Below are 27348 nucleotides of genomic sequence, written 5' to 3'. Positions count from 1 at the left end.
AATTAAAGAGAGAAATTGCTACTATTACTAGATCAACACTAAGTTATAGTTACAGAGGGAAAAAAGCAACACTCTCTGTGGCATTATAGGGAAATAGCTTCATTTTCCAAGTAGAAATAGCTAGTAGATGCTCATACAAGAAATTTAACTGTGGCCAACAGAATCTACAAAAATCCATGTAGAAAGTAATGCAGCATTATAGATAACGTTGTATCTAGACATATGCTAAATAACAAACTAATAAAAAACTCCATTGGAAATTAATAGCTATTATTTTGTGAAATTTCTTTCATTAATTAACTCATCACTAATTTAAGTCTATTTCTAAAATAAAATTTGATATATAAGTAAACAACAAATGTAGGAAGGCATTTTAAGCAAGGCACACATGAAATGGAAAGCCAAAGATCTCTTTTTTAAAACTCTTTTCCCTCCCTGAAGTTTCTAATGTTCATATTAAGACACAGATCATTTTTCTTTGCAGCTCTATGGTTTCAAATACTTTTCAATAATTTGAAAGATTAAGTTCTATCTCACATCATTCCAGGACCACTCAAATGATTATTCTGACATTACTCAAAAAGATTTACCTGTAATGTAATAGAAGACTTGTCTATTGGCTTCTTCTGTATCAGCATCAGTCGAACTCAAGATAGCAATTACCCCATCAGGAGGGTCATCCTCACTGACTGTTCCTTTATATATCTCTGCAGTAAAGCGTGGTGGATTGTCATTCACATCTGTAACAGTAACTTCAACCACAGCCATAGAAGACAGTTGAACTTTTTCACCCCGATCAGATGCAACCACTGTGACTTTGTATTTGTCTTGTTTCTCATGATCAAGTTCTTTTAGAGTGGTAATCCAGCCAGTTTCCATGTTTATAGCAAAAGACTCTAAAATGTCTAGTTCTTGAGAAGGATCCAAGCTGTAAGTAACCTGCCCATTGAGTCCTGAATCCAAGTCTGTTCCTTTAACCTGGATGACTTTTGTTCCAGCTGGCATGTTTTCTACGATGAATGCTTCATAAGGATTGGACTCCAAAATCGGTCTGTTATCATTTGTATCTTTTACCTGAATACTTACCTCTACTGAGGAAACAATATTATAATCTTCATTTGCATATTGTGCTTGAACTGAGAACTGGTACCATTTAGTTGTTTCATGATCAAGATTCTTGTCAAGTTTCAACTCTCCAGTCTGTCGGTCAATCACAAAAAAAGCATCTCTATTGCTTTCAGGGGTGTTCCCTTTAATCAGACTATATACTAAAGTCTGATTATGCTCTGCTTTGATAACATCTATCTCAGTTCCAATTGGAATGTCCTCAGAAACTGTGTAAGAATAAAATGGCTCTGAAAATTTTGGAAGAGGCACTTCTGGTGGGAGTATTCTAGCATAGACAGGAACAACTGACACTTTTTTGGGGGATCCACCATCAACTGCTCTAACAAAGAAGGTCAGAAACTCATTTTCTAAACCAATTAAGCTTTCTTTTGTAGTAATTATGCCAGACAATGAGTCAATTTCTAAATTCTCTTTAACATTTTCAGACTCTGCTTCAATAGCATATGTGATATCTGCATTTGTACCCTCATCAGCGTCGGATGCCCAGACTTTAATGACAGAAGTACCCCGTGGAACATCAGATCCAATACTTACTTCATACTCTGCTGCTCGGAATTGAGGAGTGTTATCATTGACATCTGTAAGTATTACATTAACAGTACAGAAAGCAACTTTTCCTCCTGAATCTTTGGCCATTAAACTAATGGCAATTACTTTTTCTGCTTGTGTTTCACGGTCAAGCTTTTTGGAGGTAAATATCTGCCCTCTGTCATTTGCATAAAACCTGTCTTTGGCAAAGTCATTCACAATATGGTAAGTGATGTGGCCATATGTACCAGAATCTTCATCAGTTGCTTTAACTTCAGTCACTGAAGTATGCAATGGAGCATTTTCAGCTAGTTCCACCTCATACTCATTCTGGCTGAAAACGGGACTGTGCATATTGGCACTGGTTACAGTTACATAGACTCGGGCTGAGCTTCTGAAGACCCCATCAGAAACAGACACATTAAGATTATAATGTGACTTTAGCGTCTGTCTGCGTAGGTTTGATATGGTGATAATGCCAGTTTTACTATTAATTACAAAATTCTTCTGGTCATTGCCTGTCAGAATGGAGTACTCCAGCTTGTCAACATCCGAACTATCTGCATCTGATGCTTGCACACATGTCACAAAATGCCCTCGGGGAGCCAGTTCACTAATTTTAGCTTCATAAAGCAACTGGTTAAAAACAGGGGGGTTATCATTGAGATCAGTTACATCAACAGTTACAATGGTATCACTGCTCAAGGGCAGCATGCCACCATCTATGGCCCTTATTAGTAACTTGTGTTGTTTAATTTGTTCATAGTCCAAAGTTCTTGCTGTAAGAATGAGCCCAGTGCTGCTATCTATATGGAAGTAGTCATGACTTTCACTATTATCCTCAACCAAGTGATAGCAAATCCCCCTGTTTGTTCCAGAATCAGCATCTGTGGCGCTCACTTGTACAACAGATGTTCCAATGACAGAGGCCTCAGAAAGGGTTGCAGTGTAAGTTTGCTCTGTAAACACAGGAGGATTATCATTGATGTCTTCCACTATTATGTCTACAAACACATCAGCATGTGCCCCTGTTAAGGAGTCTGTTGCTCGAATACTCAGTTTGTAGGCTGGATGAGACTCAAAGTCAAGAAGGGCAACGACATTTATAACTCCAGTGTTGAAGTTGATAGTGAACTGATTGAAAGGATCTCCACCTGTGATGCTGTAAAACACCTTAAGTCCTTCTGGGCTGTTTGCTTGTACATGTACCACAGGACTATGGAGGTGAATGTTTTCTGGTATCTCTGCAGTGTAGAAAGGCTTTTCGAAAACTGGCATAGCTTTACTCATAACTGTAATTGGGACTGTAACTTCAGAAGAAAACGCAGGGTCTCCTTCATCTTTTGCCACTACTGTGACCAGATACTCCTTGTTTAGTGTATCTGGTTCAAACTTCTTCTTCAGGGAGATTTCACCAGTGGGATCAATTTGGAAATGCTCATGATGTTCTTTGAGATAATAATGCACCTCTCCATTTCTACCTGCATCTTTATCTACTGCAGTGACATGCTGAATAACACGGCCTACTTCAGAGTCTACTTTAACAACAGCATAATACGGAAGATTGACAAAAAATGGAGCATTATCATTCACATCTTCCACTGTGACTTTAACTACAATGTGTGCAACAACTGATGGTCTGTATTCCTCTGTCACTTCTATGACCACATCAAAAGATTCTTGCTGTTCACGATCAAATGGTATTCCTGTTGTTGAAAGGGCTCCAGAAGTTGGGCTTATTTTAAATCTGCTGTCTAGATTTAGAATATGGTAAAACAAAGGCTCATTTATTTGATTTCCTATAGCAGTAACAACAGCTATTGTTTTTGCCTCTGTGGAATTCTCCTGCACTGTTGCAGAGTAAGAACTCTGTGTGAACTTCAGCTGGCTTGCCTTGCTTTCTTTCACATTAACTTTTACAGATGCAGTGCTTGCAAATCTGCCATCAGATGCTCTCACTGTTAATTCATATCTGCTTCTTAACTGAGTTGTATTTTGCACTGTTATACCTCCAGTCTTAGGGTTTATTGAAAATTTTTCTCCAATGTTGCCTTCAATAATGGAATAAATTAATTGTGAAAAAATGCCCGAATCAGCATCAGTGGCATTTACGCTGATGACTTCCACACCTTTATAGGTTGGAACCAAAATAGATGTCTCGTACAACTCTCTTGAAAACACAGGAGGACAGTCATTGATGTCAATTACATAAATAGTAACATTAGCTGTGTATTCTGCATATAAATGTGGTATCCCCATATCATGTACTTGCACTGAAAAGTGGAAAATATTTGTCTCCTCATAGTCCAGACTCATTACTGTCCAAATGGCACCAGTGCTAGAATCAATGGCAAAATACTTGCGGACAGATGGTTCAACAATTTGATAAACAAGCAAGGCATTAGATTCTTTATCAGCATCTGTAGCTCGAATTACTAATGGGATATTCTTGTCAGTCAGAACCACACTGTTAATTGAAGCTGATTCACTGATGAGTCCTGTATATTCAGCCTGCATAAAAACTGGTGTATTGTCATTCTCATCCCGAAGATGTACCAAAACTGTTGCATTAGTGGACAAGCCAGCCATGTTTGTTCCTTGCACAGTTAGAGTGTAAACAGGCAAAGTTTCAAAATCAAGTACCTTCTGAGAAACAATGACACCTGAGTTTGGATTGATAGCAAAGGCATCACCTATATTTCCATCTTTTATTTCATAGACTACAGAAGACTGACTGTATGCTGTAACCATTCCAACAAAACTACCGACGCTGGCACTTTCACTGATTTCTGCAGAATATTCTTTGGCTGTGAATTTTGGTGAGGCATTATCAGAAACCGTGACAAATATACGTAGAGAGGTCACTTCACTCATTGGAGGATCTCCTTTGTCTGCAGCTTTTACCATCAGGTTGTATTCTTCCTGGTTACTACGATCTAATTCCTTTGCAGTTTTAATCATACCCAAAATGGGATCTAAAGAGAAGGAATTTCCAATATTCCCTGTGGAAAAAAAAGAAAGTAATTAAGAAAGAGGTATACAGAACTTCAAGGATGATTGCTTATTTAGCTAAATACTAAACCAGAGAAAACACTGAATATTAAAGTTTCTTAGTTTTGTTTAACAAACATTTGTTAGCCTCTCTGGAAAGTTTTCTGTAATCAAGGGTTAGCACTAATTCTAAGCTTACTTGTGGAAACATTACATAGAACAGTTAGCAAAACTATCCAAGCCCTGAAATGCAAAAAAATTGTTTAATTTTCCATTTAAAAAAATTAAAAAGGTAACAAGTATTTTGCAAGTTTCTTCAAATTATCTTTGTCATTGAGTTCATGTTTAAGCCAAATTAAATATCTACCGAAGCTGAAAGAGAATTATATTCAGAAATTAACATTAATGCAATACAAGTTACATTTTATGATCTAAAATAAGTAGACTGCTTTGAAAAAAAGTGTTTTAATGAATTCATACTTGGCAACCTTAATTGCTTATGCAAGTATTGTTTAAATCACTGCTTCAAAATTAAACTTTCTGAATTGGACCAATAGTTACCTTTCTCCTAGCTTCCTGTTAACACACAGGGAAGTTACTCCCTGTGATATTATTAGAAAAAAAACCCAAAAAACTACCTGCTGAGGATTACGACCTGCCATTTGATAAACACTTGTTTTCCTTGCATTTTCAAATATATAGCTGAACTACACTGCATACAATATTCAGCTCGTGTACTAATTATGGTAAGATTTACATTTTACTTCCTTAAAAAATCATATTACTAAAGCCAGGTTCTCAGCATGGAAAAAATTCATTAAGAACTGAGTAAGCAATAAGAAGAGTGGGGTTGTCGTTTTTTGTTTGGGTTTGGTTTTTTTTTAGTGGAGGCTCTAAACACAGTGGCATTCTTAGAATATCCCATTACAAATCTAAGCAGCCATTACAAACATTTAAGGAATGTTCCTTCCATATGCTTAGGACATCAACTATAATGCTTTAACCACTGAGTAGATCACAGTCCTGTAAAACAAATCTCATAGGTCTTACATTTAGTCACACAAAAAGTTAGATGAAAGGAAGAGAACAGGGTGTAACTTTACTCTAGACAGCAAGAATACCCATTTTTTCTTGCCATGCTTTGGCATTTGTAAAACAAGCAGTACTGAAATGGGAAGGGCAAAAGAAAAGTTTAAAGGACATTAGTGTCCTGCTTAGTAAAAAAGTCATGTTTCTACAAATAACAGAAAACAAACATATATTTTAAGTAACTTATGAGACACGTTTTTCCTCTTCAGAATATCATAATCACAGCTTCATTTTAATACAGTGTTAAGTATGTTTTCATATCAAAGCAACCCTTCGAGGGGAAAAAATTTTTACAATAAACAACTCCTATGCTTTACAAAGCAATTGACAAATAAAAAATATAAAAATAAAAAAGCATTTGCACGTATTACTTTGCATGCAACATTAACTGAGTAACTTTTAACCTACTGTTCTCTTTAAAATAATGTTTCTTAAGCTTGTTACTGAGATTTTTATTTTAAATTACTTTCTACCTTGAAAATAGTACTGCATATAGGTAATGCAATTTAAGTAATGTTTTTTTTTCCAGTCATAATGCCTAAATAGTTCAGGACATTGTAATGTCAGGCTTGTATCTAGATTTAATGGACTGAACCAAAACCCACTTCCATCTGGTAAGTGAACTCAGTCAATGTCATCCTGTTTTCACATCATTCAAAATTGCCATCATTTGAATTGCATTGTTATAGGCAAGTTCAGAATGATAGTCTGACATTAAAAATAAGTAGCAGCATCTAATGCTCTTCTCTAGGCTGAAAGGAGCCTTAATGCCAAATTGATCAGCTATTAAATAATTTCTTACATATTTTGAGCTAGAATAGCAGTCCCACTATCTAAAATCAGCTAGAGGGAGCAATGCAAAGCAACCCCTTCCTTGCTACATCTCTCCTGAGAGTTTAACTTTAAATCTGGGACTATTTAGTGGTTAAATATATGGATATTTGTAAGTTATTTTTGAGCTCCTTTCTTTCGCATTGTGCTAAGCATGAAAGCACTTGTCTCAGGCTCTTACTCTTTTCATGAAATCCTTGCTTTGCCTATGCCACAAAACATCGCTTACATTACCAAAATAGAATGCTTTTTAGATCTGATTTTAATGCTTCTGTAATTTCTAAAGAACACACCCCTCTTAAGGGTTTAAAGGTAGCTTTTTCTTCTACTACTAATAAAATGTTCTAAATGTATCTAAAGGATAATACAAATAGCTAAGGGAGTGAGATGAATATTTGTCATTGTAGTTTTCTTTTAAATGCTCTGAGGCTGTATCTTAAATACCTCTCACGGAATACAACATGTGCACCTGTACTGCTCTCTTTTTTTATATCTGTTTTTAACATGCCTACAGTTGAAACAAAGTATCAGCAAGCATTGTTTCAAAATAAACCGAAGATTAAGAAAGTCAATATACCTGATTCAATAGAGTACACAATTTCTGCATTTTTTCCTTTGTCCTTATCTAATGCTGTAACCTGGAGTACTGCTGATCCAACAGCTGCTGACTCGTACACGCGTCCTTCATAGGAAGAGCTGGTGAACCATGGGGCGTGATCATTTGTGTCACTAACATTAATGATGATTCTAGCATAGTTACGCTTTACAGGGACATCTTGATCTCGAACCTGAAACAGTTAGCATATTACTAGTAATTAGCACTGCTATTTTAGTAGCTCATCAAATACTAGTAATAATTCAAGGTTTAGCCCATACCAATCATAGAGACAAAGACTGCACACAAATTAAACATACAAATAGATGCTTTAATTAAGGGGACAAATTAAAAAGACATTAAAAAAGATCTGTTTGTTCCTGGCTACAGAAGACAATTCGTGTGTATTTACCATTATTGTAAGAATATGCTGGTTCATGGTCTCATGATCCAGTTTTTCTGAAGTATAAAGAGAGCCAGTTCCAGGGTCCAGACGAAATTTTTTGAGACTGATGGGATCAGTGCTGCCCTGCATAGTATATATCAGTTTATTCTTCTCATCTCTGTCTGTGGCACTGACTTGCAGAATTTCTGTCTCTGGCATGGTGTCTTCGGGTATAACAACTTCATATTTTGAAGCAGAAAACTGTGGCCTGTGATTATTTGTGTCTATAACTTTGATGTACACCTGAAATGATACAATGGAAAGGGGAAAGCATTGATGATACTTGGGAAACAGAGATGAAAAGAGGACATTTTATTAAAAATCAGACCATAACACTGAAATAATTCCACCTCAAGGCAATTTTTCTTTCAGGGAGGGGATAAGATCTAAGAGGTATAGAGAAGAAGAATCTCACTAAACTCGTATCTGCCTCACCTTTCCCAAAGTCAAACCAGAAATCTATATGATCAAAAATGCCTTAGGTAAGATTCCTTGATGGGAATTATTTTTGTCTAAAGCACAATGAAGAAGAATTCGTTAGTAATTTTGGAATTTAATAAAAAAGATAAAATTCTCAATAGGGGTTCCAGGGTGGGTAAAAATCCTTTTTATTTGTGCAAACTTGGAATTTTAAGCAATGTTTTCCTAGGCAGTGTATGCACTGTACTCCCCCTTGCTCTCATGTGGAAGCAATCTTCTTTCAGATCCTTACATTTCCAAGCCTAGGCAAGAATATAAAATTGTGGAATTCCCACAAAAGTATATTATTTCAAAGAGCCACAGGTATTGTTTACTCTTCTTCAACAATTTAGCACAATCTCAGCATAGGTAAGTGGTCACCAACACAATTTCTCTGAAGTTACAATTAAATTAACTTTGATGCTTCAAATTGTGCTTTCCCACAGAAATTTAGCTGGGTTCACCTAAGTGCTACACAGGCAATGCTCTCTTTGTCTGAACCATAATGTTCACTGGCACCACACAAGATCCCTGCACACCACTTGCCCTTCACAGCATTGAACTCTTGTATAGAACGGGTAAGACAGCCAGCCACCATCCTATTCCATCAACAGTGATAATGTCAGACAAGTAACAGTAACGCAGAGGAGCTGGCAGGTGGGCAGCAAAGCTCCCAGAACACATGGCTAAATTCAAGTTCTTTATGTGCTGCACATACAGCCACACTTTTACCCACCCAAAGGTTAGCTGCTTTGTATAAATTAATTAAGTGCCATCAACACATGTTTAAAAGTACTTATAATATCAAAAGTGGGTTAGATTGCTCTTTGGAGATACTTATTGTTTCCCATGGATACCTGGTAGAGTCTAGAGATAAAATATAATGCAGTAGAAATCAGATGAGATGAATCCTGATGGTGATAAATAATAAAGAAATGCCATGCATTTTGCTACAGGAAGAGAAAACTTCCTCAACTTCAACCTTGCAAAACTAAAATCTTATGTTAAAACTTGTACCAAGGAAAAACAGATGTTGAGTGTATCAACAGGAGTCATACTGAGTCTTCCCAAAAAGTGGGATATTGCCTACTCTGGCATCTGAAATAACTGCCACCAGAAAGACTGTTTACAGTGAGAATTTTACTTGGATAATATTAAAAGAACAGATAAGCATATAAAATGGAATACAGGAACAGAGATGAGATGACAGATGTGGAATACTTATGGAATACAAAGCCAGGTAAGGAATATAAAGGGATTTAAGTTTATAAGTTTATTCAAAACAATCTGTTGGTAAACAATGCCACCAGAAAATATAAAGAGCAATTAAGGAGGAGGAAAGCCCATCCCAGATTACAATTTTGCCTCAGTCTTATTCACCAAGAACAATAGGGAGCACGACCCTGCACAAAACAAACTAAAAATGAAACACTGCAAAGCAGTGATGCTGCAATAAACTGTTAAGTGGAAACAAATCACCAAGATGGGAGCCACCCCCAGGTTCTGCTGGACTGCAGGAGAAAAAAGCACAAAACTGAAAAAGCCCATGATAATCTTCCTAATATAACACACATTGTTAATAATACCGAGCTCCACCTCCAGACAACGCCAGTCAGGGTGGAGAGGAGGGCACATGTGTATGTGTGCACACACTGGTGTCTGCAGCCACGCATACACACACCTTTAACTTTTTTAGTAGGCAGTCCTAGGCGTTGCAGGTCACTGAGGCATAATCCAATACATAGTACATTTAGGGAAATATTCATAAATATCGGTAGTTTTTCAATGTTTGAAACAGTCTGATAGGATAAATACAAACTGCAGAGGAAAATGCTGCCTATCACAATTCATTAGATTTTTCAGAAAACGGAGGGAATAGGAAATGAACTAATCCTTTGGCACATAGATAAACTCCTTGCAAGATGTTGCTATGGAAACTAAGGAGTTTGGTTTTGTCATGAATTAGAAACTGATTAAAGAAAGGAAACAAAGAGTTGGAATAAATATTGATTTTTAGTGGGAGAAAAATCAATGGTAGGTGACCCACGACACACGTTAGGTCAAGTTTTTAAATACATTCACTAATGAAATCAAGTGGAAAATGAACAGCAATAATAAAAAGAACATGACCTTAAATATGTGATTCTTTTATCATAAGCACAGTTGCTTGTTCCTTTTTAAATCCTGTATAAATGAAATACATTTTAATGCATCTTGGAAGAAGAAATATGGAAGAGTCCTATGCAGCCAGTCACTCAGCATTTTAGTAAAAACACCTGCTCACTGAACACTGCTGCTCTTGAAAATGAAAAATGAAACCAAATGAAGATGGCCAACAAATTTAAAAAAAAAAGGGGTGGGGGCCTGGAAACCCCAATCCTCAATACAAATAAAACTATAGAAATATTTTTTGTATAAATAAAAGGTTAAAAGACCATATACAATTATAACACTTAATTAATGGATACTGTGCTTTCAAAATGAACACACTGACAATTTTTTAAATCAACTCCCAAACCCTCAAAAGACTATTAATTTCAGACTCAGAATAGACTCAGAATAGAAAGTGAAAAGAGAAAGTGTCAAATTTTATAGATTTAAATAAAACCTGCTGTTTAAGTTCATACCTATTTCCCCTCTGATAATGTTTCTTTACACCCCTCTGCAGACTCTGGTGGATAACATTATGTGAATTGATGGGCACCCTTTTGATAATATGGCTAACTGCGTGCTGGCCTGTTTTAATAAGGGGAGCAGCAGGTAGGGGGAAAAGAATTATTCCCCTCTATTTGACACTCACTGGTAGGACTGTAGATCCACTACAGTTTTAGGCACTGCAGTCCAAAAGAGATCCTGACAAACTTAAACCCAGTGAAGGGCTACTAAAATCAATGAGGATCTAAAAGCTCTCCATCCACTGTGTAAAGGGAGTGCTGCTGGAAAGAACGCCAAACTCTGCTCAGAGATGCACAGTGAAAGGATAAGAGGCGACACTCCTGAGCTCCAATAAGGGAAAATACAGAAAGCCTAAGAAAAGAATATTTTTCAAGGAGGATCATTAAACACTAACGTAAAAGCATGTCCAAGGAAAAGCTGCCATGCCCTGTCATCCCAGGTACATTGAAACTGACAAGTTCCCTGAACAACTTGATACAACTTTGCAGCCTGCGCTACTTTGAGCAGGAATTTTAACTAGATGAACTCCAGAGGCTCCTTCTGATCTAAACTATTAAATAAATGCACTAAGGAAGCTCTATTTTCAAGACAGGGACTGTTACCAATGTTAAGTGACAGGTGTTAGATGTGCAATTTCCTTTTAAATATAAAAGCATCAAATTTTCATGTAAATTGTTAAGGCCTTCAAACTAAATGAAAGGCACCTGAAGTAATAGTATTAAGTGCAATTTTAAAGACTGACACAGAAGAATATGGGTTTGCATGCCTGAGAACAAAATACATGAAGAGCTTGTATTATTCTAAAGTAACACGTATAATACCATAAAACCAGCTACTGAGCATTTCTCAATGAAATCATGAGATTAAATTTAAATGAAATCTACTAATATTATCTCCTAAGAAAGAAGCCGCATATTACAGAGGCACACTACAGAAAAGTTTGACATTACCAGAACATAATGTGATCTCCAAAACAAAAATGGTCTGGAACTGAAGAAACTTTACTCGTTTTGCAAAGCTATACAAGAGCTGTGTTGCACAACTGCTCTCTATTCACAGATCTCATGGAGAGCAATACAGTCTGGCTACGCAGACAGAGAACAAAGCAGTCCAGGATTATTTAGGGGAAGGACTTGAGATCTATTAATTAATGGATAGGTAAAACCTAAATTTCCATAGGAAAGCATTAATTACTAGCAGCTTATAAAGGAGAGATGTGCTTTGACAAAACATACTCGGTTTGTAATATTTGAACATAATGTTCCTTTGGATTGTTTTAATCTAATTTTTCATTTGCTGATTCTATGTGGAGTTTAAAATCTCCTCCTCTCTTCATTCATAATTACATTATAGCTACATTGATGTGTTTATAAACATTCATATAAACAAAAAAGTTATATTACCCAGAGATAATATAACTGCATTCCAGTTCTAAAATGACTGTGGAGCAGTGTGGTGATGGCAAGCAAAAATGCACATTTAACCAATGAAGAATATTCAATCCCTCATTCTCAAAGCATAATATCCATATAAATTTTGCATAAAGCAAGATTAAATATTCTGCAATAGCACAGCAAAGAGTAAAATCCTGCAATTACCTTTAAACCATCTTAAGTATTACTTCTGGCAAAAAAAAAATTGATAGACTTAGCAATGACTGCAAGTGGCTACAGCTAGAAACAGGACTTTTATTTTTTGTCTTCCCCAAAAACGCAACTCAATAGTTCACATATTGCTACTTACAGCCTGTCAATAGCCTTTTCTATTTCAGGCAAAAAGATTATAAAACAAAAACATAAGTACATTGATTTTTATTTTTAATGATATTCCTTCCTAGTGTGACACTAGTAATCTCTAACATCATCTGTCAAACACCACTACTGTAGGCCTGGGATTTGTTTGTCCTTGTTTTGCATGATGCATTTGGCATTTAGAAGCATGCAAAAATCTAACAGACTCCACGCCCACTACTGCTGTATTTTTCAAAAAAGCTATTTAACTGAAGTCCTGAAAGAGTCAAATGCTCTACAGATGTTAATGGCCTGAGGCCAGCAAATGCCTTCTAGTTTAAAGTCAGATTCAATACACTGCTTCTACATAATAAGATTTTCATTCCTTGTCCCCCTCCCCAATGTCTTGAAAATGTAATTTCCTTTTTCAAATTAAACGTAAAATTATTTAAACTGCTGCTAATCAAGGTCTGTTAAATTGTTTACTGTGTTTCCAATGTTTACAGCAATTATTCTGTAAGCTAAAAGCTGTGTATGGTATATTGTTGTTCCTAATGTATGCACTCAGTATGCAGAATTTCTTTTGCCTGTCACTCCATTTTAACTGTTTATCAGCTCTCAGAAGAATCCAACACCACATCAACACTCAAACTTTAATTATCATTGTTTCAGCAGTGAGTAAGGGAATTTACACACTGGCAGCCATAAAACATACCTTCAACTTGGATTTCATAGCAACATTTTTAAATTCCCTGAAGGCTCATCTTCTCAACAATAGTCCTGAGGGCTACCTTACAGAGTAGTCCATTTGGGTGGGCCAAGAGTTACAGGGGAGGTAAGAGAATCAGTTAAAATCAGGAGTCTCTTCATGCATCAACAATTGCAGAGTTTGAACTAATCCATGCTCCTTGATCTATATACCACAGTAATGTGAGACTCAAAACAGCAACAGAATTACTTGTGCTTATGCCACAAGCAGGGGAAAAAGGAAGACAATGCAAAGCAAGTCTTTGTGCTCGCCTGTAACAGAAACCACAATCTCTACTCCTGCCAGCTCTAGATGAGAGAGGAAAGACACAAAAGAAAATCATACAAAAAGCAGAGAGATAAATTTGAGACTACTACTCCAATTCTTCTGCAGAAGACTGCTGTGGTAAATGTTGATATTGTTCACTCAGCTTTACAAAATTCTAAAATAACAAATTCATTTAAAGAAATTGGACAAAAGCTACACTGTGCACTTCAAGAACTAAACGAATCAGATAACCCAGAGGAAGAGAAGGGGTGAGGGTTAAAGTATTTTTGTGACCTTCCAATTCTTGGTTGCTCCAGAAGACAAAGCAGATTAGGGTTGAACTGTGACAGCTCAGGATGCCTGCACAAATTCAGCTATATAAGCAGCAACATTGCATAGAATATCTGTAGTCATCAAGACCACATATTCAGCCTTTACTAGCCCCCAGGCTACCCCAATACACTCTGCATGGTGGCATTTTTGACTGCATTCTTGGTTGGGGGGGAGAGTGGGTGTGGAAAGCCTCTTGCTGTCTTTCTCACTTTCGTGGCAAAAGGAATTCTCTTTAGCTGATTTGGATTTCTTTCATGTTTTCTTTCTCTCTCCCCATCCCCTCCCCTCCAACTAATTGATGCCTTTTATCCAGCATTCTGTAATCAGTAGGAATGAATCTGCTCAATATTTTTACTACAACTAGGCAATAAATTTACAGCAGGATTCTCCAAAGCTTTCATTGTGGCTATCAGCACCAGAAGCAACGGCACCACATCTACGATAGCAGCAAGTTCTGACTGGAGGACATGTTGTTGTGTTTGGAGATTCATGGTCTAGAATATCACTCACAATTGTTACCATCAAAGGAAAAGGCAGTTCTCAAAGGAAACTGCTAACCCTGAAATCTCCTACTATTGAATTTAGTCTATTTGACCTATCAAGCCTCTAGACTTTCAGTCAGCTCAATAAAGATTTTTTTTAAATCCTAAACATTGACAAGAAACATCTTTCCCTCTGGCCAAAAGGAGGAAGACAACATATAAGACATTAGAAAAGATGTCAGGAAACCATACATACTGCACAAAAGTTCAACAAGAAATTGCATTCGTAACACAGATTTCCATTACAGAAAACACAGCAGTAACCTACTTATTACTCTTTGAGGTTCTGAGGGGTAGGTAACAAAGACACATCACTGTCCCAGTCCAATAGTCTTAAATCAGTAAATAAATAGTTTTCTTTCTGTTTGCAAGAAAACTGGAGCTTGTCTATGCTCATGGCTCCATTCACACCAACCTCAGCTAAACCATACTTCTAAATGTATTCAAGTTCTGGGTGGGGGAAAGAAACTAGATGGGAAAAAACAGCAGAGAGATACATCATAACCTGCTTTACTACAAGTTATTTCCAGTAGTGTCACAAAAGGCTTCTGCCTTAAAGTGAACTTACTGCAACAACTGCAAAGAACTGCCACCACTATTAAAACTTAGTAAAGAGGTAATTTGAAAATATTTGGTTTGTCTAAGATTGCTGCTATTTGGAGAATATTTTGCAATCTACCTTCACTGAAGCTACAAGAAAATACTCAGGAATATACACAGAGATAGTATCATCTAAACCTTGTTTCTATACATAAACTATACAAGTATATAGAAGGAGCAGCTCAGTTTCATAAAACAGTACTTGTATGTTGTACTGTCATCCACAGATCTTGGGTGGAGAGAACCAAACAACCTTAAAATGGTTGTCTTTTAAATTTCAAGTGAAGTGAAGAATCACCATATTATTTGGTGATTCTGGAAGAGCTGGATAAAGAGGGACAATTCAGATAACAAGTATTAATCCTTTTCTTGTGAGTAAATCATACACGGAAGGGTTTAGTTTATGTTTTTCATTTATTCAGCTAATGTAGGAACATGATACAACTTAAAAGCTGCTGATTCAGACTATAGCATAGTAACACACAACCTTCTACCTGGACTGCCAAACAACATGGCTCCAAGAATATAAGCATCCACTTTTCCTTCAGTCACTAATTTATATAAAAAATATTCATTGTCCAGGATGAAAAAAATGGTAGGGAGAAAATGCAATACCCTCCCCACCCTCCAGCTGCAAACTTCTTCTGTAAGTGCTTCATTAGGAGGCCCATTACCTGAGTGCTGATAGATCTGGTTCCATCTGTTGCCTCTACTGTCAAGTTGTAATTTGATTTCTGCTCTGCATCGAGAGGTCTAGCAACAATGATAGTTCCAGTACCCTTGTCCACATCAAATCGACTGTCAGAGTTGCCACCTTGTTCAGGAAATTGGGAGAGGAAGAAGTTCATAAAACACAGCACTGTTTCATTGTTTTCAGGTATGATCATGGTCTGTCTTCAGATGCTTAATGAAGGTGGAGCTATATACACATATACTTATATATACACACACTTATTTTAAATCCTTTTTTTTTTTTTTTTTTTTTTTTTGGTCCGGTAATGCGATATGCTGCCATTACAGATATTTAAAACTGCATAGTTTTGGACAAAGTTGATTTGTCTGGCTCATGGAAAGTTAGCAGGTAGATTCTCAGCAAGATTCTCCACTTTTTTTTTTTTAACCAGAATTTAAAGATTCCAAATAGCAGGAAACTGAGAATTACTAGGTGAAATATGATAGTTTCTTTCATGCAGACTGTCAGGCTAATTAGGGGAAAACCTACTTTGTAACAAAATAAATGAAAATCCCAAATCATCACACAGCCAAATTTGTGTCTTTTGGATCAGAGCAAATTACTATACTTGTATTTGACTATAGATAAGGTTAAAAAAGCTACAGTACTTCCAACGGATTCTCTTCTTAATGCCAAGTATCTAAAGAACTCACTACCTTACTCCTACTGAGATAAGCAGGACACAGATGAGTGCTAAATTTTAAATGTCCAATGTTTAAATGTGGCCAAGCTCCTTCTCTGAAGCAAATTATCTTAACTCCCCTTGTGAAACTTTCAAATTAGCATTCGAAATAGTTAAATAACTGTGTAGATCGATAGCTACACTTAATTGTTTAAACATTTAATTGATCATCATCATGCACCCCAAGCAGACTGTCATGAGAATAAAATGTTCATTAAGTCCAAATATTGTTAGCAATGATAAATACTGCCATTTAACTACAATTGCTTTAGACGTCTCAATAAACCGCCTGAAATAGAGGAATCAATTTTTATTTGGTCAAGCCAGTTCTAGATATGGCAAACCAATTTCTCTTCATTATGTGCATGTGTTTTTCTAATTATATTTTACAAGGATAGTGTTCAGATATCTAAGTGCCTTATCATTTTTTTTTAGAGTTTTTACATGTTATGCTTTGTAAATCACTAAATGCCTTTTGCAAAAAGCTGAGACTAGAAGTGAAAGGGTGAAGTTCCAAAGGTTGCAAATTTATACTTAATTCAAGAAAGAAGAGCAAATGCTGAAATGGGTCCCCATTCACATGTCAAAAGGAATTCACCTTTAGAAGGTTCCATTGCATGACAGACGTATCAGTTTAGGAAAGATGGGCTGGTTTCTGCTTCAATGGATTTAAGATATTTGATAATGACAAAGATAATGTAATCTTTCTAGTTTCATTGAAAGCCAGGTCCTCTAACTGGCCCAGCAGCAGTTTCTGAATCACACGAACGGATATGAGCTGGACAGCATAAAAGGCAGCAGCTTTTTTAAATTTATTTTTTATTTTTTAACAGGTGTATATGCAGTTTTTTTAATGGGCTTTGTGCAAGATGTCAGCTTCATAAAGTGAGTCTCAACTTTTCTTTTATAGCTGGCATGCAATACCATTTACTCAGATGTCTCAATGAAGTCATCTCCATTTTAAAGGAAGAGTAGGACGAATGAATATGAATCTGTTCATTCAGTTCCCCTGATACAAGCACAAGCTCTATAACCAACTTTTTTTTTTTTGTTCCTTATCAAGGAAATCACAAAGAGCTTGCCTAATTTTTGTGGCAGTATCTGGTAATCTGTTGAAGCAGAATTCAACCCAAGCTTCTGCATCTGGTACACTGAAAGTGTAACAGCAACAGTTTTGGCCAAAGCCAAAACTGGATGCTCTGAATTGATGCTGTATAAATGTAATGATGACAAAACAAAACAAAAACGAACCTGTCACAAATGCAACCGTGAGCACTTTGATTTCCGAAGGGTTAATAAAATAAATATTTTATAAATGTACGCTTTCATTTCAGATCTCATAATCTGGTAATAAATTATGTGATCTCAGCAGATACCTTCTGCTGTACAGTTCAGGTCACAAGCCATCTGAAAGATGTAAAATACTTCACTAGCAAGCTTGTCTCCTGGCTCAGCCAAAAAGAAAGAAAGCATGGAAAGCAAGCACAGAACACAAAGGAAAGCTGTCAATCAAATTAATTCATGCTATTAGAAACAGTAAAAAGAGAGCAGTAAAGAGACTGCCGGTAAGAGTAGCCAATAACTTCACAACATGATCACATATCAAACTTTCTGAAACAGTTTTACTAAGAAAACATTAAAAATAAAATGGTTCATTTTACAGTGCGTGCATAAGTTCTGCTCTTTCCCTTAAAGTTTTCGCTATACGTCTTTTTAAAAGTAGCAGGAAAATGTCATCTATTTGCTGTGCTAAGCATAGAATAGAAATTCTGTAAATGTCCAAATTGTGTTGCATGCTTAGAAGGAGTAAATTAAAATCACACTATCATCAGAATTCTGTTCAGATGTACATACTGTTCAGAGCACATAGCAACTGAATACAACTGAAAGACAATAGAAAAGTACTTCCCCAGTCTAATTAACAAGCTTTTCTAATAAGAGACCCAAGGAAATGCCATTGCTGTACTCTGTGGAAACTCTCAAGACCTTTGAGGCCTCTCTTCTATCTACTCTCATCTCCATGAACCACTCACCTTTTTCTGACAATATCCCTTTCCTAACCTTTCCTTTAATGGTCTACAGGGTTCCTTTCCTTTCTGGCCTACAGATGTTTTGTTTGCTGTTGACCGGATAACCCTGCTTGAATTGGAGCACGCGGAACCTTCTCCTTGCTCCTGCTCATTTAAGTTACTTTTATATTTTCTGCTTTTCGACTCCCGTATCTATGTATGTGTGTGCTCAGGAGAACAGTAAAAGAGCAGCCTCAGTTCCAAAATACCTCTAATGCAGACAGCTTTTCCCCTATACAAGTGGAAGAAGGCATCTTGAACTCTTTACTTCATCTCTACACAGCTGTACAGATCTCTAACCCCTCAGTTTGTCTAAATGCAAAAATTTTTTATTCAACAATGATCTATTCAGACAGGAACTTTTTTTTTTCCAGAATGGATTAGAAAGAATCATTTAAAAAAACCCAACCAAACCCTTATGTAAATATTTAACACATTAGCAACAATTATTGATGTCATCACACGTTGCTCATACATGAAGCGTGCACTGAGGGTAGAGCTGTGTCTGTTCTCATGTGCTTTGAAGTTTTCCGAGAACACCCTCAAGTATTTGCCATTCACATATTCCTGCCACATGTACCAGTTTTGCAAACTTTGGTTTTAACTGTTGCTGTTCTGAGCACCCCTTAGGAAATACATACCAGCAAAACCAACCTTTAATTAAATTCTTAAGAAATAATTCAAAAAATGCTCTCCCCAACACCACCATAACCATGGCTAAAATTTTCAGTAGTAACCAAGGTGAAAAAGATCCTTCTCTCTCTTGTGAACGTGGTGGAAAAATCCCAATGTGATAGGTTTTAAGAACAGGAACAGTTCACTGTAAGACACCTCTCCTGAAACAAGGCTATGCTATTCTTCTTGATTCTAAAGCACATAACACATGGCACAATCTGGTTTTAGTATCAGCTACACAGCGAACACTGTGTACTTTTGGTGCTCACAGGCCTAGTGAGTAAGTCTAAAAATTAAAAGTCGCCACAGCATGAACGTATAGTCATATCACTGATTAGAATTCCCCTTTCAATGGTAGAGGCTAAGCTACGGTATAGTAGTAAGAATATGTACATGAAAAAGTTTGCTGGTGTTGGCTAGGAACATTGCAAGCCTTTTAGTATTGAATCAAGGGACAGTAAACTGAGAAGCAGCCCACACGACAAGAAATCAACGTGAACAGCATAATCTCACTTTAAGCGTACTATCCCGATTTGCAGAAAGCAGGCATTTTATTTCTTTCCTACATCCTACAGTCTATGAGATTGATTTGATTAGTTTTAATTTCACTGACACAATATTCATAAGTCATTTCCAAAACTGCAACACAGCAGATATTTTGCAATGTAATTTTAATCTTTGATATACAGTGGCATTGATAAAAATTTAAGTCATTTTGACTTATAATGAAATAAGGGGGAAAATATGCATCTACAGCTAAAGAATGCCAACACCTTGCATTATTTAGAAGAGAGATTAAGAAACCAAGCTGCTATGAGCCCTCTAGTATCTCAGACTCCATGCATTTGTTTCTAATAATAAAAGCCCTTAAAGCATCCTTACCCGTTATGTCAAACCAAAGTGGTGTTCCAAGAGGTTCAACAGCTATTACGCCAATCATATGAGCAACTGGATCACTTTCCATCACCGTAAAAGAAAAAAATGCTTCCTCGAAGTAAATGGGCTCTGTGGGTGGGACAGGCTTTGGAATCCACTCTATGTGAAGCCGTGTAGTTGATGATTTTTGTGGACGACCATTATCTACAGCCTTAATCTGTGAAACAGACACATCTTTTAGGCTACAAGATTGCATAAATCATTATGTCACATAAATGGAAGTCGTAAGAAGCTCCAAGCATGTTTGCTTGTGTGAGATATATCCAAAAAGGTTAAGTGTCTCTCAAAGTGCCACTTGCCCTTCATTATCAGAGTAGCAAATGGAGAAAAATATGCAGCACCTGATAGCAGCACAAACTGTTACCATAAATTCACTTTTATTTTGCTTTCTTCCTGAGAGTGAAACTGATTGCTTACATTCCCTCATCATGTTCATTACCTGTCAAGTTCTGGAAAAGAACAGCAGCTTCTTGACTCACTCAATACAAACATCTGAAATTATCCTTTAACAAAAATAAAAAAAAACAAAACAAAACCCAACAAAAAACCAAACCAAAACAACCCACAAAACAATACTTCTGGATTTGTTGAAACTTTCTTCCTTCAGATACTGCAGTCACTCATCTGTCAGCTACTGAATAAGAAGCCATGAAGACACAGATAAAAGAACACTTCACGTATTCATGATATACAAGATTTTGACTCACTGAAAGAATATCATAGTCCCTTGCTGCAGAAAATTTCTTTGATGAAACCACACCAGTTTTCGGTTCAATAAAGAATTTGCCATGTTCATCACCATCTTCAATGCTGTATGAGATCTCTGCATTGGGGCCTTCATCTTTATCTGCAGCAATAACTCGATAGATCGGCTCTCTCCTAGCAGTTCTCTCTCGTTCTGGCTTACCACGCTCTGGAAGCCTGATTTTGTAGAACTTTTGCAAGAACTGAGGCTTATTGTCATTCTCATCTAAGACCTTCACAATCACCCGTGCAATTGTTGATTTTGCAGGAATACCGTTGTCTGTTACCGTTACCTGTTTTTATTTAAAAGGATATGGTTAGTGCTCAATTCAAACATAGTTCTTCCAACAATACTCTTTTTAAACAAGATTTTCTTAAAACTGCCCACAAGAACTGTAAAGTAATGCCTTATCATCAGTTAAAGACCATTGTGTAAAGCTATTTGGTCAATATTTACATAAGGCAGTACAAAAGCTTATTCAGCTACTATCTTAATATTTTGATGCTTGATGTATGGCATGTAGGAATCAATATATATTTATTAAATCTATTTCACTATTTTGCAGCACTGTAACTGAAATATTAACTCGAGTACAGAAACAGCACGAGTATTTCTGGTAACAGCTTCACTACATTAAGATATTATTACACTTTCAGCATGTGTTTCCTTGCCACTTTTCAATTTAATAATTTGATTCTACACTTCAAAAATTCAAAAAATTCAAAGATGTCATTCATATAAGTTTCAGAATTTGACAGGCCTATGCACTACAAGTCCCCTACATTTTAAGACATAAAATCACTATCTTGTTTGAAAGAAGCTTAAAAAATTGCTTTTTAAGGAAGACACACAACAATCTATTTCCATGGTCTAAATGAAATGGGAAATGAAACCAAGTCTGCTCTTCCAGCAATAGTAAAAATTTCTCCTAAAAAGCCAGGAATGCCCTGGGACATCTGACTATGGAAAAACAAAAGGATTCAAGGATAATATGGATACAAAATAATGAAATAAATACTAATGGAAGACTAGAATTGAATCTTTGCTGAAAAAAATAATTTACATTGACACAAATGAGGATATGATCAGTCATTATTTTTTTTTCCCTTTCCCATCTATTTTAGGAAAAAAAAAAAAGGAAATACAAATGAAACGTGGCATAACTTGAAAGTATGAAGAAAATGCAAAAGTATGAGTGAAGGGATTAACCACAACAAAACACATGAAATGCAACATGAAATGGTAGGGTTTCTACATATATGAATATCTGTTCTCTTTAGTACTTGTAATGGAACACCACCACTTCTTTCAACTTGCAAAAAAACCCCCCAAACCCCAAAACACAACCCAAAAGAGGAAATTCCAAACAGTAGAGAATAACTTGTCTGTTAACATAAAATTAGCATTGCCCTGAGCCAAGCAAACAAAAAAAAAAAAGGCAAACTTGGGGAAAATCTAGTTTGATTCGAATGTAACATCACTTTCGAATGCACTACTGACATAACAAACAGAATACTAAAACAAGAGAGAATAACATGAAGCTAACCTAAAATAATTGCATTTTAAAAGTGCCAGTTGGCACCCAGAAAATAGTTACAAGTTGGGAATAAAAGAATGGGGCACATTAATTACTATTATGTAAGCAGGAGTGCAATCAAGGATCAAATTTAACAGCAAACAAGGAATAAACCCACCAACCCATCTGGTCAACATTTCAGTGCTCCATTAATTAACCAGATGCTCAGCACTTGGCTCATAATCCCACCATCCTGTGCATTTCTAGGTTCCGTTCCAACTTATTTTCAAAGCGCTCAACATAAAACTAACAAATGGGAAAACGGCTACTTTGGGCCATGCTGTCTGTCAGTATTGCTCTGGATTTAAAGAGTTCTTCTGTTAGATACTTAGCAGACTTTTATTTAAAACTTTAACAACCATCTGGGATTCAAAATGAAGGAAGAATGAAGAATTATAAAGAATACCAGCAGACCATCACCAATGTTCCAAACGAAAGAGCAATCAGCTTAATCAGCTACGTTTATGGAGAATGCTGAAACCAGGAGGATTTATGTACCATTGTGTGATAATATAACATTAAAAGAAACTTTCTGAGTTCTGTACATGTTATCTTGATATAATTTAAGGTTAAATTAGCAGGCATGACTGCTAGCAGACAACTGCTCGTAACATTACACTGCTAGTATGATCTCTGGCACAACTTTTGGCCCAGAACAAATAGCATACTCCCACACATTGCCTAGCTGCAGCTTGAGAATTCACACAATTCAGGCACCATTCTCAACCAGCAACTTGGACATGGCCATCCTGTTCCAGGGATAAGGTAAAAGCAATCAAAGCCATACTATGCCAGGTGGCTTCAGGGTCAGAGAACTATCTACAGCTCATTTTATTTACTGTATAAATCTAATACAAAAGCCAGCACAATATGGATAGGAGTAAAAGTCATGAGATACTAATTTTACAACCAATATACATAGCAGTGGTCAAGAAATAAGATATAAATGACATGAAGTACTTTGGGAAACTGACACAAGAAGATTTAAGGATGCAACTTAAAAAGAGAATAATATAATGACTTTCAATTTCCAGGAATAACATGTCTAGTAGTAAATCAGATTTGCCACTAATTAACTTTGTTGCTACTACTTCTACTAGAAAAACACTGCAGAGGAACTTCCATCCAATTGCTCCTTAGGTGCAAAGAGTTCTTTCCAAAACTGATACAGAAATGAAAATGATGATAAAAATTTGGTCCAACAGCTGCATTAATCCAGCTTGCAATGCACCAAAGGATAGAAAAGGGCCAGGAAGACTGCATTTACACTGGAATTCTGCAAAAGTATCCTTTGTGCTATCAAGGAATACATTCACTTCCAAGTCCTACTAGAAAACTTTTCTATGGATTTCTCAAGTTTTGAGTAAGTCCAGACTTGCTTCTGTAGCTATACTTAGGTTTGCTGACTCACATTGCAGACTTTTATCTGTCATCAGAAGAGGCAAAAAAAGATTCCAGATAAATCTTAGTATGCAAGTATCACTGTGACCCTTAAGTCTTGAATACTTAAATAATACTTACTACAATACTTGTAATTGCAGGTGAAGTACAATGCTGTCACATTGCATGACAACACTTGTTAACAACACAGTTGTCTGCATGTTTTTCTTTCATGTTTGACAGAGAATGAGAATTTCTACTACATAAATTCCAGACGATCAATTAAATGTAACTAAAAAAGAATTACACCACGAATTTCATGCTCTTGGACTCCGGCTCTATAATGCATACTTCATGACTCAATACAATCTGCTGGTATTCTCAATGTTAAAAAAAAGATTCTGCACTTCTTTTTCAGAGGTCTATGTTCAGCAAAAGGGAGGCTGAAATAACCAGTCCAATAATCACACAGTAAGATTAAAGAAAAAAAAAAAAGGGAATCACACTCCTTATGACAATCACACCTTTGTACTGTTTAAAAGAAAATCTTGGTTTACAGAAGTAAAAACAAAAAATTGCCTTCTATCTGTATCTTAACTCTTCTTACAAAAAAGTCCCAACACACTGTTTTTATAAGGTAGGTACTGCAATGTGTTTTCCACATTGCAACATAATGAACATAGAAGCAAACTACTTCTGAAATCCAATTCTCTAAATTCCTCATATAGTGATCAAATACGGTAAACTTAACTCTGTGAAAGAGCAATGAACTTAAAAGCCACTATTTTTCAGAGAATTAAAGAAATTATTTACCTCCAGTATGTGTTCTCCTTGCTGCTCTCGATCTAGTTTTCTAGATGTAGTTGTAATTAGACCTGTAAATATAAAAGAATAATTAATCAGATCCTTCAAGAAAATAATCTGAATGACGGTTAGGTTAAACCAGAAGTTACTGATACACCCAATCTCAATTTCTTCTTAGGTGATCTCTTCTATTTTTGCAGAAGTTATGCTTTCATTAAGAAAAGAGGGTGAGAGTTTTCCTTAAGGGCCATGAAAATATTCTTTGCAATCTGAAAGCTAAACTGTTGTAGCCCTTAAGACAGACGCAGCTCAATTTTCAACACATCTGAGCATGTCATGCTTCTAACAGGAGTAATGTATGTAATTCTCTCAGAAGTCATCTTGTTTTCAGTGGGTGTTCATACTCCTCATTCAAAGGGTGTTTACACACATTATTTGAATAATTACCTATCTCTTCAGGAGAAATATCTATTTGTATTTTTAGCGATAAGAACAGAAAAAGGATGACGCGAAGAGATCCATCAATGGTAGCAAGCAGAGCAATTTGTGTTTGTTGGCTTGATTTGGCAACGACAAGGAGTCAGTTGTTGTTGGCAATAGCAGACAAGTTTTTAATGCATGATGTCAGATTTTGTTGCAAGAATTTGATACACCTTTGATGCAAGATTAGGAAGGTGTGATGACTTTTGCTTTAAATGAAGAAATTCAAAGATTAAGAGGTGACAAAAAGACGCTGAAATCTAAATACAAAAGGATGTTATTTGAATTAATTCTCCCTAACAGTAGGTTTAAAATTTTAACTATTTAGTTTCATGAAAAATAAACTCAGTCAACTCAATTACAGTTGAATGGCTTGCTATGGTATGGGTTAACTGTGCCATGGATGCAGACACAAGAGGTAACTCAAGTTTCTTTGCTGCACAAAAGCCATTAACCTGTTTGCAGGTACAAGTTGGCCCCACAAACACTATTGCTGTGTTCACATAAGACTGAGCCTGTGCTAGTAAATCCTGCTAGACCTAACTTGGCTTTTCATGGAGCAAACAACAAGATTTGGATTCACCCAGCTTAAACCACTACCGGCCAAAGCATCCCATATTCTCAGGAATTCAGCATATATAAGATACAGAAGATGATGCAATGTCATGAGACCTTTTATCCAACTATCTCAGCTTTTTACAGCAACAAGAAAGCACTGCCATCTCGATCCTTAATTGTCAAATTGAAAAACAGGGAAGCAATTACCCAACTAAGGACAAAACAGAGATGAAAACACAGGCTAGGTACTTCATGTTCCTCTTTGTAACTATAGTGTAAGCTTTATTAATAAGCCCTCTTATAAGTAAAATTAAAATCCACTTATAAAGTTTTCAAGGTTGATCTGCTTCAGTAAAAAAGCCTTCAATTTTGTCTCACAGCTGATAAAAAACAGAGTGTGTAAGTACGAAGAGCAATAAAGATTTTCAATTTCACCTGAAAGAGAAAGGCCAATGGAAGCAGTATATACCACCAATGCATAGCTACTCAGTGTTCCTGTCAAAATACAGCTGTAGTCTACATAAAAAAGCAGCCTGTACTAAATAGTATGAATAAAACCTATATAAGGCAATATTACAGCTGTCAAATGTTCAAACAAGTATTATTCGAGAAACAGTGCAAATAACGGCTGTGCAATTATGGTCAAATCTGCCCTTGTTCTTCCAGCAGTTTAGTTTGCCATTGTATCAAATCCATTATATACCTGGTATTCTAGACATAAAGATCTATTATCTTCTCCTACTTTATCTTTTTATGCTTTTACAGTACATAGAAAATCTGTATGTTATCGTTAAGATACATCTTTTGGTATTATAAAGCACTTGTCCCTAATTACAAAGAAAATTGAGAATGAAAATTAAAAACAAACAAACAAGGAAAAACTGTTTCATTAGTACTGTGAATCTAGGAATGGTGGGAGGGCAGGAACGAGGAAAAAGAAAAAAAAAAGAAGATGCTGCAACTCTGTAGTAACCTCCTTGAGGCAATAGCTTCCCATAGAGATTACAGAGCTGTGAACAATGACAACTGAAAATATTTATTGTCACATATTCTAAACAAGGCTTTCTCCTAATTTCCTGTCTGAGGCTGGTCAAGCCACACCTTTTCACAGGCTCTATGGGAACAGCACAGAACTGTTAATTGGAAGTGAACAAATGGCAGAGACAATGCCTTATCTGCTTCCCTCGAGCAAAGGGACTTGTAGGCGACTTCAAGAAACACAAGCTGTCCTCAGTTTTCTACTGAGAACCTCTGGAGAAAACCAGTACAAGCCCTCCCACAAAGCATTAAACCTGAAACTCATCACAGTTGCAAGGGAAAAGGGTAAATTTCAGCATAGCCACTAAAGGAGTTGGCTGCTAGATAGCTGGGTTGAGGATGGGGAACATCTCAAAAAGCACAAGAAGAATAAAGTAATTCCAGCAGATATATCTCATTATGCTAGCATTTCTATGAATATTCAATATTCAGTCTATACCCTCTGACAATATTAGATTCTATCTCTCACAGTAAAAGCAATTAGAGAACTGCTAACGCATGAGAGCAGAAAGACGGCACCTTCTAAGTTTCCTATCCACTTTTTCTCAGATTAAAAGCCATTAAGACTGGAACCACCACTAATAAATGCCAACTAATACTGTGGGAAAAGAAAGAAGCAAAAAATGCTTTTGCTGCAAGCACTCCAGACATTATTCTACCCTGTACCCACTACTCAACATATTACAGTTTGTTAAAGAAAATCTAATTCC

At 36.3% G+C, this 27348-nt stretch overlaps 1 protein-coding gene across 7 annotated transcripts in view; it reads right to left on the bottom strand.

Moving 5' to 3' along the window:
- FAT1 (FAT atypical cadherin 1) overlaps positions 1-27348 on the bottom strand; it is a 114397-nt gene that overhangs the window by 31193 nt on the left and 55856 nt on the right. For 4 of the 7 annotated variants that reach the window (XR_003992281.1, XM_030492285.1, XM_030492286.1 and 1 more), the window contains exons 4-11: positions 24572-24633; positions 20765-21094; positions 20004-20214; positions 17754-17822; positions 15637-15776; positions 7575-7850; positions 7145-7355; positions 591-4658 (exon numbers count right to left, since the gene is read on the bottom strand). Coding sequence is in view for 6 of the 7 variants with exons in the window: in XM_030492285.1 (XP_030348145.1) it covers positions 591-4658; positions 7145-7355; positions 7575-7850; positions 15637-15776; positions 17754-17822; positions 20004-20214; positions 20765-21094; positions 24572-24633 (5367 nt within the window). In the remaining variant the exon portion in view is untranslated. Of the gene's footprint in view, positions 1-590; positions 4659-7144; positions 7356-7574; positions 7851-15636; positions 15777-17753; positions 17823-20003; positions 20215-20764; positions 21095-24571; positions 24634-27348 lie in introns of those variants that run through there. The other 3 variants (XM_030492288.1, XM_030492290.1, XM_032920060.1) reach the window with 2 other exon arrangements.

The sequence above is a fragment of the Strigops habroptila genome, chromosome 7, assembly GCF_004027225.2.
Source record: "Strigops habroptila isolate Jane chromosome 7, bStrHab1.2.pri, whole genome shotgun sequence".
Taxonomy (NCBI): domain Eukaryota; kingdom Metazoa; phylum Chordata; class Aves; order Psittaciformes; family Psittacidae; genus Strigops; species Strigops habroptila.
The sequence above is the reverse complement of the archived record's forward strand: the minus strand, read 5'-3'. Positions and strand labels throughout refer to the sequence as shown.